The sequence below is a fragment of the Thermobia domestica genome, chromosome 12 (genome assembly GCF_964235325.1).
Source record: "Thermobia domestica chromosome 12, izTheDome1.hap1.1, whole genome shotgun sequence".
Taxonomy (NCBI): Eukaryota; Metazoa; Arthropoda; class Insecta; order Zygentoma; family Lepismatidae; genus Thermobia; species Thermobia domestica.
The window spans coordinates 9,194,494-9,207,780 of NC_137465.1; the positions used below are offsets into that span (position 1 = coordinate 9,194,494).

Sequence of the window (13,287 nt, forward strand, 5' to 3'; positions counted from 1 at the left end):
AAGCGTGAGACGTTAAAATTAAAAATTAAAAAAAAAGAGTAGTTAAACGCATTGCTATTTCAATTACGTTTCATGACTTCCTTTATGTAGAATATTCGCAACCGTACTGAAAAAAGTTCAGAAATAAACTCTCATACGGAAGCATGTAAAAATTATAGACAACTTGTGAAAATCATCACAGAGGGTGTTTTTTTTCCATTATCGGCGTCAGCACATGTGATGGCTGCATCAAAGCGAAATTTCGAATCTAGAGGACATATGCTAACATTTCGAAGAAAAAGTGACTATGGAGCCTAAGGAGAAAACTAGAAGAAAATCTAGGCCTATCTTTTAGTAAAGTAATGCTTGCCAACATAATTTCGGGTGGGTAGAACTCCCAGTCCACCACTTCCTCGTGGTGAGCTCTGAGTTATTTTCAAAACATAATAAGCTATAAAAATAAGCGGAGCGCTAAACAGTAATTGAGGAAATGTTAGCAATTAGAAAGCCAAATCTCTTATTTAGTCTTTTATATTGGAAAACTTTCGAATAAAACTCGGTGAAAACCAATTTGAAAACATCAATAGAAAAAAAGCATTTTTACCCAAAAATAGACAAATTTTGACCTAAAGCACAAGTAAACAACATAGAAAAGCACCCGCGAGGCACGAATTTAATACACTTGGCATAAACAAAACAATAAACGACCACAATGCAGAAAAAAGTACATAAAATAGCCAAATAATGACATTTTTGTGAAACTATTGTGCGTGTTGCATACCCAAATCACTGTCAAAATTTCAAGGTCGATGCGCGCCACTTAATGACCTCCAAAAAAAATCAAGCATCTTTTTGGTCACAAATGGCTACATTTCCGTACTACCCACCTTAACATTTCGAAAAAAGGTTGTTTTCGATACACCCTATTGTGTATCTTTTACCCGACACACATTATTATTATTACTATTATTATTATTATTATTATTATTATTATTATTATTATTATTATTATTATTATTATTATTATTATTATTATAAAGGTAACCAAGAAAGTTCTGTCGCTTTTTCCACCAATCACCTTCAAACATCGATATGTCACCTAATATGTACCTGGAAGATCAAATATATTCCCCATCAACATCGACGATCTTTTGCCAAAGTTCTGGAAGGCCATGGATTCCATCGCGGTAGACCTCAGTGGGTCGTGAAGCAAAGAAGGTATCAAGTGCATTTGGGATCAAGTACTAGGGATATGAACTAGCGTCCTCTAAGGTCGTTGTCCAAGGAACGGAACAGGTGATAATCGCACGGTGCAATGTCCGTGGAGTATGATGGATGCAATAGTGTTTCCCATCCAGGGCGTAGAATGGTGTCCCAGGCCATCCTAGTCACGTGGGGCTTAGCGTTGTCCTGTAACAGGAGGATCACTTTGCGATTCAAAAGTGCTGGCTCCAGAGTTTTAAGTTTTTCTTGAATACGGCTCAACTGCTGACAGTACGCAGTTGCATTGATGCTCTGATCAGCTGATAGCTGTTCCCGATGCTCGATGCCGAGAGCAGTCCACCAAACACACAGGAGAACATTCTTCTGGTGCAGTGCTGGTTTCGGCTGTTTTGGAACCGTTTCATGAGATGCTAACCAATGATGACAGCGCCATGGTGTTTCGTACAGCATCCACTTCTCATCACATGTCAACACCCTATCCAGAAATAGCTCCTTCCCCAGACGAGACAGCAAAGAAAGATAGGTGTCTGCTCACATTGCCTTCTGGCCCGGAGTAAAATCATGTGGGACTCATCGACCCAACTTATAGTGCTTCCGAAGTTAATGGAGGTGATGCCGAGTGGTTTCTCCACTCACACTGAATTGTAGTCGCAGTTCCTCACATATCTGGCCACTGTTCGCCTCAATTGCTGCCTAAATATTTTCATTTTGTTCGTGTGTTAGTCTTCCGACATGCGGTGTGTATTCGAGTGTTTTGTCACCGTCTTTAAACTTTTTAAACCACCAATACACTGTCAGCGCAGTCACGACACCTTCATCAAAGATCTGGCCAATCTTCCTCCCCGCTGCAGCGGCGTTTGACCCTAGTTGAACTCGTACAGCATACACGCCCTTTGACGCTCTGTGGAAGTTCCATGTTCACTCTGTCCTTACACAAGTTCACAGTGTAACTGAACTGCCACAACCAGGTAGTATGTTGGATATACCCACACCAACAACTGACCTTCGCCTTATCTCTATTCGCATTCAGTTCACGGTGTGAAAGCCAATGAAACACAGACCTCCACAAAAAGCGGCAACTTTCTTGGTTAACTTTATATTATTATTGCACGGTAGCTCAGTAGTAAAAAGCTCGTCTCCAGTGCAAGGATCCCTGGTTCGATCCTAGATCATGTGAGTTTATGGTGAACAAAATCGTGTATGTGGATTTTCCCTTCTCATTCCGTCGGTTCTTTTATAATCACTCACTCTTTCGTTAGTACTTATGCAACAGCAAGGTTATAACGCGATACCTATCATTTACGTGGGCTCCAAATCACAAACTGGCTTTGAATCCGATGTTGTTGGCGGGTACACAAATCATCTTGCAAGATTAACTCTCACTATATGGACCGTTCCCACCATGGTGTTTGGCCTCAGGAGAGCTGGATTAAAGGATGACACGAATGGAATTAGGAATATATCGACAAATAAAAATTTCACTAAGTACCAAATAATTAACGAAGAGATGTTTTATTATTTTACAACACTCGAACTATTTTCAAAAATATAACAAAATGGAAATTGGACTCAGTCTTAAATTAATTAACTAATAGCTATAGCCGACTTCCTTTCAAAGATCGTTCCCTTGTAAACAGTTTCCAATGTTAAGTGGCTTTGTAGTTTAATTTTTGAACTATATTAATAAATAAATAAAAGTACTGTTAAACGACTTTTTTTTTCCGAAGGCCCTTCTTGTTGTTCAGAAATATGAAAGCTTGGTAGGCATTATATCATAAACTGCTCCTAAAGACTTTTAGTCTACAAAAAATACCTAGTAATCAATAGTACTTTGTAAATACTAGACGGTATATTTTCCAAATGCTTGATAATGTCAGTTTTTTACCTTTTTTTCCCTCCAAAATGCAGATCAAGATCTGCGTTGTATAGTGAAAAGTTGAGCTATGATATATATATATATATATATATATATATATATATATATATATATATATATATATATATATACCGTATTTACACGAATTTAAGACGCCCTAAATGTAAGACGCACCCCCAATTTTTGAAGGAAAAATTATAGAAAAAAAAATCCTCGAATGTAAGACGCATTCTTGTCGTCGAAAATGAAAACACTTACGCTGAATTGATTTTAAAGAATGAAAAAAAAAAAAAAAGATTAATAAACATAGGAAGAAAAAAATATTATGGGAAATCAAGAAACATTGAACTTACTGCTGGAATTTACGGTATATTCATGTGCATCTGCTGGTACTTTTTATTTTTTTTAATGGTGATTCATCTCTCATTTGCCACTGGTTAGCAGGCTAATTTTAAAGGGTTTTTATTTCGCGTAAAATGCACGATTTTAATTCTGCATTGTGTTAGTACACACAAAATACGCATTCAATTTTTGACAAAACTCAATCTAATCTGGCCTAAATTTTCATAACTCAAATCAGTTGATTTTATAGGCAAAAAAATCGACAAAAAAGTGTGTCTTAGAATCGCGTAAAAACGGTATATATCACAACAGAAAGAAGACTCGTAATTTGACACTAATCGAGCCTTAGATTATGCATTGTTTTCTATAATGACTAAATACTGTTTGATGTTATTTTTGTAAAAAGTATTTTTTACCCTGTTTGTGTGTAATTTCAGAAGGTTAACCAGATAGAAGTTACATTAGAAGATGATCCAATTAATAACAACGAATGCATGGCAACCATGTGTGGAGTATTGTGGCATATGGTGGAAAACATCTTCCCGAAGCCAGAGGGCACGGTATGTATTATTATTATTACTTGTAATAATAGTAAGTTTTGTTTGGCAGTGTGAAACTACAATAGACTTCTAAACTATGTGAATTGAATACTCAAAGGAACCGCGGTGGCTCAGTGATAGAGCGTTCACATCTGGTGCTGCTTGGGGTCCCTGATTCGATCCCGGCTCGCGCTAAGAACTTTGTGCTGAACAAACACCGTGTGCGTTAGTTTTCTCGGGGTTCTCCCGTTTCCTCCACTTTATTCATTCCACCATTCCATCCAGTTCCCATCATCAGCATCTCCTTTAGTCTAGCCGGCATAAGCTGGGACATAAAACTCAAAGATTTCATTTCAAAGATTTTTGAATACTCAAACTTGAAATAGTATATTTATAACTACTGGTTGCAATAGAGGAATAAGATCAAAGATAGATTCTGTTCCTCGGACGCTGAATCCATACAGAAAAGCAATTACTTCCTGTCTCGTACTGTTTATGTTATATGGGAATTAACATTAAAACCAAAAGTGATAATTGATGTCTGTCACTTCTGATTGCAATAAAAAGAATAAAGTCAGAGATGAAACATATTGGTACTGAATTCATATCAAAAACCTACTTGTTGCTAACTATTAGGTTGAGTCATAAATAACTTCTGTTCATTATTATTATTATTATTATTATTATTATTATTATTATTATTATTATTATTATTATTAGACATTTATTTTGCTTTCATTAAATAACAAAATTTCATTTATTATGTATTCACCTTTATTGTGTGTGACCTTCTCCCGTCTTACTGGCAACTTATCAATTTCTTCCTTGTAAAATGTGGTTGGTTTGGACTGAAAGAAATTTTTGACAGCCTTACTCTTCAGAATTGAAGGTTTTCCCATTCAAAAAGTTCTGTAAAGAACTGAAAAGATGATAGTCTGTCGGGGCAAAATCCTAGAAGTGAGGTGGGTGTAGTAAAACACACCATCCAAGCCCAAGATTTTTTTTTCTTGAGTCACCTTGCTGTATGTGGTGTCGCATTTTCGTGTAAAAGAATGACGTTTTTACGATTGACGAGTGCAGAACGCTTTTCATAGAGTTTCTCTTTCGCTCTTTGCAGCTGCTAAACGTATGTATCCGCAGTAATCATTAAATTTGACTTCAATAACTGATGATGAATTATACGTCGACATTCCCACCATGCACACATTCTTTTTCCCCATGGATGTTTGCTTTCGGATCTAGTAGAAGTAATTGATCCTTATTTTTGCGGACGATATTGTCATAGAAGACTCGTTTTCCATCGCCTGTCATAATCCTGCCTTAAAAAGACTCGAGTTTCACTCGTGAGAGCAGACTCATTTTTATTGATGTGCGATCATCTTTATTCCGTTCACTGAGATTGTAATGCACCCATACTTCTAACTTGCTAACTTTCTCTAATTTCTCTAGGTGGCGGCAAACAGGTAATTGTGATGTATTCAACTTCTCTGGTGTATCTTTTGTTGATTGACGTGGATTTTGGTCCAATATTGCCTTTAAAAGGTTGTTATCAAGATCAGATGTCCCGCCCTCAGTTCGTCTTTTGAGATTGTATGTCCAGAATGGAATTTCGCAAACCAATTAATAACTGTACGATTGATTATTAGTCCTTCACCGTGTACACTGCATATTTTTTTCAGCTGTCGCCTTAGCACGTTTGCCTTGTTTAAATTCCCAAAGGATCACATGACGAATATGCTTTTTTAAACTCTCCATTTTGGTGGTTAAATACAATAGTTTAATGCGCACCACACAAAACAATTGTCAGAAGACAAACTGAACCCTTATATATTTAATGGAAGCAAATGTCCTGGTGACTCATTGTGGGTAGACACTAACAGTAGTTTCTATTTAGCTGCATCGGAAGTTATTTATGACTTGACCTAATATATCCTTTCTATCCATTATGTGATCAGTGTTGTAAGCGAAAAATAGTAATTTTCACTATACTTCCGGTTTCAACAGATAGATAAAAAATCGAGCCAAAAGTCATTCTTGTGGTGCTGAATCTTTGTCAGAAACCATTTTTGCTCTACGGAAATAAATTGAAACCAGAAATAGTAGTAAATTCCAATCATTTTCAATTTTGGTAGTGTATTGCGAATAGTGATGATAAGTTTTCTTGAGACGCTGAACTGATTTGCTGAAATTAGTTTGTTGCTATCTATCACCGTTTTTGTTCTATAGAAATCAACGTTAAAACCAGAAACGGCTGATTTCTACCACTTCCGATTTGAATAGAGGATTAACAGATGATTTGGGACGTATTCTTGGGGCGCTGAATCGGTTGAGGAAAACAGTTTCACGTTATCTCATATGGTTTTTGCTCTATAAAGATAAAAATTGGAACCGGAAGTACTACAAATTTCAGTCACTTCTGGTTTCGTTAGTGTGACAGATGATAATGATATGTTCTCTTGAAACGCTGACCGATTACAAAGAAACGCTTGTCACTATCTCTTTCTGTTCTATGGCGATGAACTTTGAAACTGAAATGGTTGATTTCTATCACTCCTAGTTTGAATAGAGAATCCACGGAGGAGATGGAACCTATTCTTAGGACGCTGAATTAATTGGAAGAAACCACTTCTCGATATTATTTATCGTTCGAACACTACAGAAATTAGTTTCGAAACCGAAAGTAGTAGAAACTTTCAACCACCTTACGGCTTGGCGATGATTTGCTTCCTTGAGACACTGATTCGAATGCAAGAAACAGCTTGTCACTATCTCTTAAAAGAAACGTTGAAACTGGAAATGGCTAATTTTAATCACTTCCGGTTGGAGTAACAGGTTAACGGTAGAGATGGAACCTGTTTTTGGGACGCTGAATCGATTGCAAAAAACATTCATATCTCTTACCGTTTTCGCTCTGATACCTGTTGACAGATAAAGAGACGAATGGTCATAGCCGCTCTACAAGACTTATGTATAGCATTCTTTGGAAGTCTAATAATAACGTAATTACACATTTACCATTAGTGCAGAAAAAGTTTTAAAATGGAGTGCTCAAAGAAATTACAAGTAAAATATATATAAAGTACTAATGAGCGTGGACATATGGGAAAAAGTGCATAGTTTCGGAGCTAGAGCCGTCCAAAGCGTGAAATAATAGAGTACCGCAAAAGTTATTCTGAACACGAGGAACCACAGTTAGTGTTGTAAATTTAAAAAAAAAAAAAAAAAAAAAACGTATTTTTTCAGAAATGTACGTTTTTTTTAGAAAAAAAACATTGCCTCGTTTTTTTTTTCTAAATTTCGTTTTTTTTTTTTCAAATAGTCATTTGTAATGTATCTTACGTCATTTAAGTCTGAAGTATTTTTGTGTAGGTGTAATTACCATAAAATGTAACATAAATTAAATACTAGATACTGATACGGTACAAATATTTTACAATTTATATGAGTAGCGTACCTACTAATAATCTGGGTTTCTGTAGTGTTTCACCAATATCAACCAAGAAATAAAAGTATAAATGAACATTTGTTTTTTTCGTGAAAGTAGGCCTTTAATAAGTACGAAAATAATGTTACGAACAGTATAAAATGCAAATAACTTGTCTAAAGGTAAAAACTAATACTAATTTGCCTATTAATATTTTTCTGAATATCATATATAAATAATTTGTCGACTAGATATATGATATGCATTGCCGACTCTACCATATGTGCAACACGCGCATTTGCACGGGGCTGCAATATCTATCATAAGTATTTTATTTAAAATAAATATTTCTTGTTGGAAATAGACTTCATGATCATGGTAGTTAAAGTTATTAAGCTGGCCTTCTATTTGAATACTACATTCATAAATTTTGTTTAGGTCGCATTAGTTTGTCACATGGTCAGTGCTGTTGTCAAATACAAGAACTCAATTCTCGAACGCCTCTCCACCTTGGCTAGTTATCAGAGTTCTGATATGAAAACTTCTCTTGTCTTTGTCTCAAATAAGACTGTTATCATTGAAGGTGAAAACACTTAAAAAGATGTAGAAGGAAAATCAAGAAATAAAGATAAAAGAGCTAGTTGCACTATAATTGCAAACTGATATATTGAGATTGAATCTCGATATTGAACTCTATAAAAAGGATTACCATCTTTCAAATGTATTTGCTTTATCTTTCACTAACATAATAGATGAATATTTAAAGAAAGAAACAGACACAACAAGATTGTATTTGTAGTAAGTATTTAAGCCTTTCTGAGTGCGAGTGTAGTTTCCCTCCCTTTCGTTATTCATGCCGGAGTAGCATACTTAAAATCGTAACTTTTAAGATTGTTCTTTCTGGAGATAGAGGGATGCAGCAAATTACGTCATTGCACGGGCGACAAATTGCCTAGGGCCGGCCCTGATGATATGTATACTCATGTCCAAAATGATTGTCGCATATCTGTAACTGTCTCCTTGTAAGAATATAATTTGATAATGATTTTGCAGGGTACTTTTAATACTGATGCTATGTCTATAATCGGAAAATGTATATTTGTGGTAAATTTCAAAGGAAAAGAATTATAAATACGAAAATGAGAAAGAGTAAAAGAAAATGTTGCTAAATGGACAAGAAAGTTTTATTTTCGTTTTATTGTTCTTATTTACTGCTGTTTTGACATGAAATTTGCCACATACATGTCTTTGCCGATTATACACATACTAACATTATAAGAAATACCAGGCGGATTCGTTATCAAATTATATTCCTACAACAACATATTTATAGACATGCGACAATAATTTTGGACATGAGTGTGGACATGAGTGCAAGACATGAATATAGAATGACATAATTTGAAGTAATGTACGGTGTTTCAAAATGAATATTAGGGTTTTGAAACTTTGTAGTATCTATTACAATTAACTTACAATTATAAGTATTATCAAATGAAAGAGCAACCCAAAAAGTTTTGTACACACGCATGCCATGCATTGTTGCCTCTGTCTGCCGTTAGAAAGAGCAAGTAACAAAGATGGGGACTAGAAAGCAGAAAGCTTTTTGTGTTTTAATTTTGCAAAGATTGAATCTGTAGTTACAGTGCAACCGTCTGTGTGAATTGGATGTTTTGTGCCATATGGCGAAAGTTTATGGGTCTTTCTCACCTATCGACTCAATGTGTACCGTGTAACGAATGAAGCTCACATCGAACACTTGAAGCAAAAATTAATTGAGGTGTTCTTTTATTTGATGAATTGTTTATAATTATATGTAAAATGTAATAAGTACTACGAAGACTTAAATCCCCGATATTCATTTTGAAACACCCTGCATTTCTCAGCAACAGTATTGGAACTAAGATGTAAAAAGGAGAGAACATTTTCCTTATAAAGTGATTGTTTACAACAACGATATTATTATTAGTCAAGACTATAATTACTACAACAACCCGAGTTACTAGTCAAAAAAATGTAATCAAATGTACAATAACCCTTTCGGACCCAGGTGTCCAAAGTGACACATACGGGTGTGTCACTTTTTTAATCCGCTCCTGTATGGACACTAATTAAGATATCGGGATTTTTTTGCCAAATATGGTTGGAGCATAATTTATCATTTTAGTTTCTTTCTCTTCTGTGTGTCGAATTTCCTTCTCAGATTTCACCCCAGTCAAAAGTTCGAGAATTTTCGAATTTGGAATTTTCTTTATTACTTTTCCCCTGTAGCTTCATTCGTTGTAAAGAAACCTCCTTAAGACTTGTCAGGTAGATACGTCGGATGGATACCTAATTGTTGACATCAATTGGATGGACCTGCGCTCAGTGTTGTCAACTACGGAAATTAAAATCTCCTTAAATTTGGGCAAAACATTCGAAATTTTTGTTATAAATCCGTACCTACACGTCCGAGTGCAAGTCAACTTACGCCAGTCGAACATTTGTCCTTGCTGAACAAACTCGGGTACATATCGTTACAGTGGGGTAATTAGGGACGCACGTAAAATTCGGATTTAGGTTCTAACTCTTGATCTTCCCCTACTTTTTTGTTTATCGAAATATATTTCTCGTAATTAGAATCTTTGTTTCTTAAACATCACCATGATACCTGTAGAATATATTAGTAATGTACCAGTGTTTATTTTAAGATAGTTTTCGTCTGTCTGGTAGGAGTGTTGCCAGCTACAGAAAATTAATTCCAGATTTTAAGGGAAAATTTTGGGAAAATTACGTGTTTTGTCTATTATATCCCTCTTGTTAGCTACATCGGAACAAACGTACCAGTATCTTAAAATCTTGTCTTTGCCCTTCACAACATACTATAGAAAGTTTCAATAGGATAATTAGGGGAAGTAGAGTTGAGGTTTACAGAAGAGCTTGTTCTCTAAGTAGAAAGATAACTGTGATTTTTTTTAGGTAGAATGAAAAAAAATTTAATGATCTGCTTTCTTTATTAGATATCGTCACAATACTTGTAGGATATATTATAGGGATACCAAAGCTTATTTTAAAATAGTTTATGTGTGTCTGCTAGCACTGTTGCCAGCTACAGAAAATTTTAATTTCCGATTTTAGGGGGAAGTTTTGGAAAAATTCCCTTTTTGTCTCTATTATTTCCCTCTTGTTGGCTACATTCGAACAGACGTACCACTGTCTGAAAGCCTCGTTCTAAGCCTACACAGCACACCAAAAAATGTTTCGATAGAATAATTAGGGGAAATACAGTTGAGACTTATAATAAACCATGTTCTGTAAATGGTAAGAAAATGATAAATTTCTGGGGTAGAATGCGATTTGTTTTTTAAATTTCATGTTTACTTTGTTAGATATCGCCATGATACTTGTAGAATATATTCTTGGGGTACCAAGGTTTACTTTCAGATAGTTTTCGTCTGTTTGATAGCAGTGTTTCGAGCCAAAACAATTAATTCCCGATTTTAGGTGAAAAATTCGGCAAATTTCCCTTTTCCCATCTATTATTTCCCTGTTGCTCGCTACGTTGGAACAAATGTACCACTACCTGAAAGCCTTCTCTTTGTCCTACAGAACGCACCATAAAAAGTTTCAATAGAATAATTAGAGAAGCTGTAGCCCCAGCATATCTGTTGATTTTTGCTTCTGAGGCGTAAAAAGTGTCAAAATTTCATATGTATGGAAACAGGGAATTTTTTCTTTCTCCCAGAAACTTCAAGTTTTCACTGTAGCTTGTCAACGCACCAAAGAATTTTTTTAGGTGACATGGGCCCATATGGTAACAGTGGTGCTAGTTACAAAAAAATATTGAAATTCGTTAGGGATTTTTTTTGTAAATTTTCTCCCCTACATTTCCCTCAGTAATTTTCCTGCAATGTAACTTACACCAAAAAATAGCCACAATCCTTTTCTAAAAAGCAAGGTCTTAACCATATCAATCGGGTAAATGGTTTTTGAGCAATAAGTCACTAACTGACAATGTAGGAAAACGCCAAAAATGACCTGGGTCCGAAAGGAATAATCACACGATTTTGCTCGTATAGGTACAAGGAAACAAACGATTTGTAAGCTACGAGTTCTTCGACTCAAGTTCTATTGATTAGTTCAATGATCTTCAACATAAATCAATAAATAATAGTTGCCAGAAAAAAAAACACATTTGAAAAAAAAACGAAAAAAAACTTTTTTTATTGAAAAAAACCACAGAAAAAAAACGTTTTTTTACAACACTAACCACAGTTCCTACCACTTCCGACTTGCCGAAGCATTCCGTGTTCACTGCTGTCAAGACTTACTGTTTGTTTACTTTGAACCCAAGTTTAAATTCATGCATATCTTTGAATTGTACTGTGTCGGAAATCCCGTGCCCACCCATTGCACATTGCTGTAATATGCATTGTTGGATCCTATGTAGGACTTCCATTATGCCGATATGGACCGCCGCTTCATGGTTCTTCGTGTTTGCAATAACGCTTTTGGACGGCCCTAATTCTGAAACTATGCACCTTTTCCCATAGGTCCATATGAACTTTTTTTTAAAACTCTGATCTGAGGAGTCTATTTAAAGTTTGTTGGTATAGGTCATTAAAACCTTGTATATATTCATTATATTACCATCAATGACCGGACACCAGTAAGAAGTTACTCACATTGCGCTGATAAGGAATTAGTAAACCATAGGTCCACCATTCGCGGTGATGATAGCTTCGACTTTTCAAGGAAGACTTTTAATACAAAAATCCCACTATCCAACTGTTATCAATGGGTAGGTACTGCAGAATTGTGTATGATTGCTTGATAGGCGTCGGCATTCATGATTCCAGGCACTAACACCAGGAGTCCCAGTCCATCCAAACCATGGGAAACAGACCCACACCATGATTCCTCCGCCCCCCAAATTTCACAGTGGGAACCATGGACTCCGGTAAGTAACACTCACCTGATATGCGCCAGATCTACTGACATTGGTCGGATTGCCACAACATTCAGCGTGATTCATCACTCCACATAATGCTCTTCCGCTGACCGTTTGTACCATGCTTTGGACCATTGTAATCGACGGCGCACGTTCACTTCATTGATCCTTGGCTTTTATGCACTACAGTTTGTCCGGGGAACCTCAGTGCAAGCACATAGCAGCGAAGTGGTACCTGTACTGGCATTACTCCTTGATGCCAACAGAAATTGCGTAACTACGGTGTCCAAAGACTTTTCCCGGTGTCTTCCACCATGCGTGTAAGACATTCCCGGTCCCGTTCCAACAAATTTCGAGATTATGGTTTTACCTTTCACTCTCGTTCTCATTTAGCCAATACATCATACTCTGTAGCACATGAGATCAGGAACTTGACGGAAATCTCACGTATTCAGTGGCCGAATTGGTACGTTTCAGTGATCATATCTTTCAAACTTCACTTAACTGTCGTCGTCTGCTTGTTTCGACTGGTAGCGCTTGTGTAACATTTCCTCGAGCGCACATCTTCCTTGTATTGCAATACGTGATGCATTTGTGACGCCTAGATAAGTCTTCTTGTCTGACGGAAGGTGTTTAGTTATTAATGGTAGTTGTTCGTTACAAAGTAGGTAAACAAAGGAACGAGTTGAAAAAGTTACTCAAAGTTGAACTTGACGAAATCTGCAGATCTTCGAATACCATTCGCGTAATTCGTATCACTCACGTGGGAAATACCGCGACGAGTATATAGATAACCACTTTTAAAATGTATATATAATATTGAGGGCCATGTTATATATATATTTCAGATATGACCAAAGCAAAAAGATACCTTTTATTATATTTGCTCTTAATACTAGTTGATGTGGAACATCGTTAGAATAACATAGAGAAATGTGACCTCTGTTTCTGCTATCAGTGTCGTGACCAGAAA

At 36.0% G+C, this 13,287-nt stretch overlaps 1 protein-coding gene across 2 annotated transcripts in view; it reads left to right on the plus strand.

Annotated features, from left to right (window-relative positions):
- The window catches only part of LOC145666320 (DNA-dependent protein kinase catalytic subunit-like), a 289,438-nt gene that overhangs the window by 116,830 nt on the left and 159,321 nt on the right, over nt 1-13,287 (plus strand). For both annotated transcript variants that reach the window (XM_081733421.1, XM_081733422.1), the window contains one exon: nt 3,859-3,981. In XM_081733421.1, the coding sequence (XP_081589547.1) occupies nt 3,859-3,981 (123 nt within the window). The remainder of the gene's footprint in view (nt 1-3,858; nt 3,982-13,287) is intronic.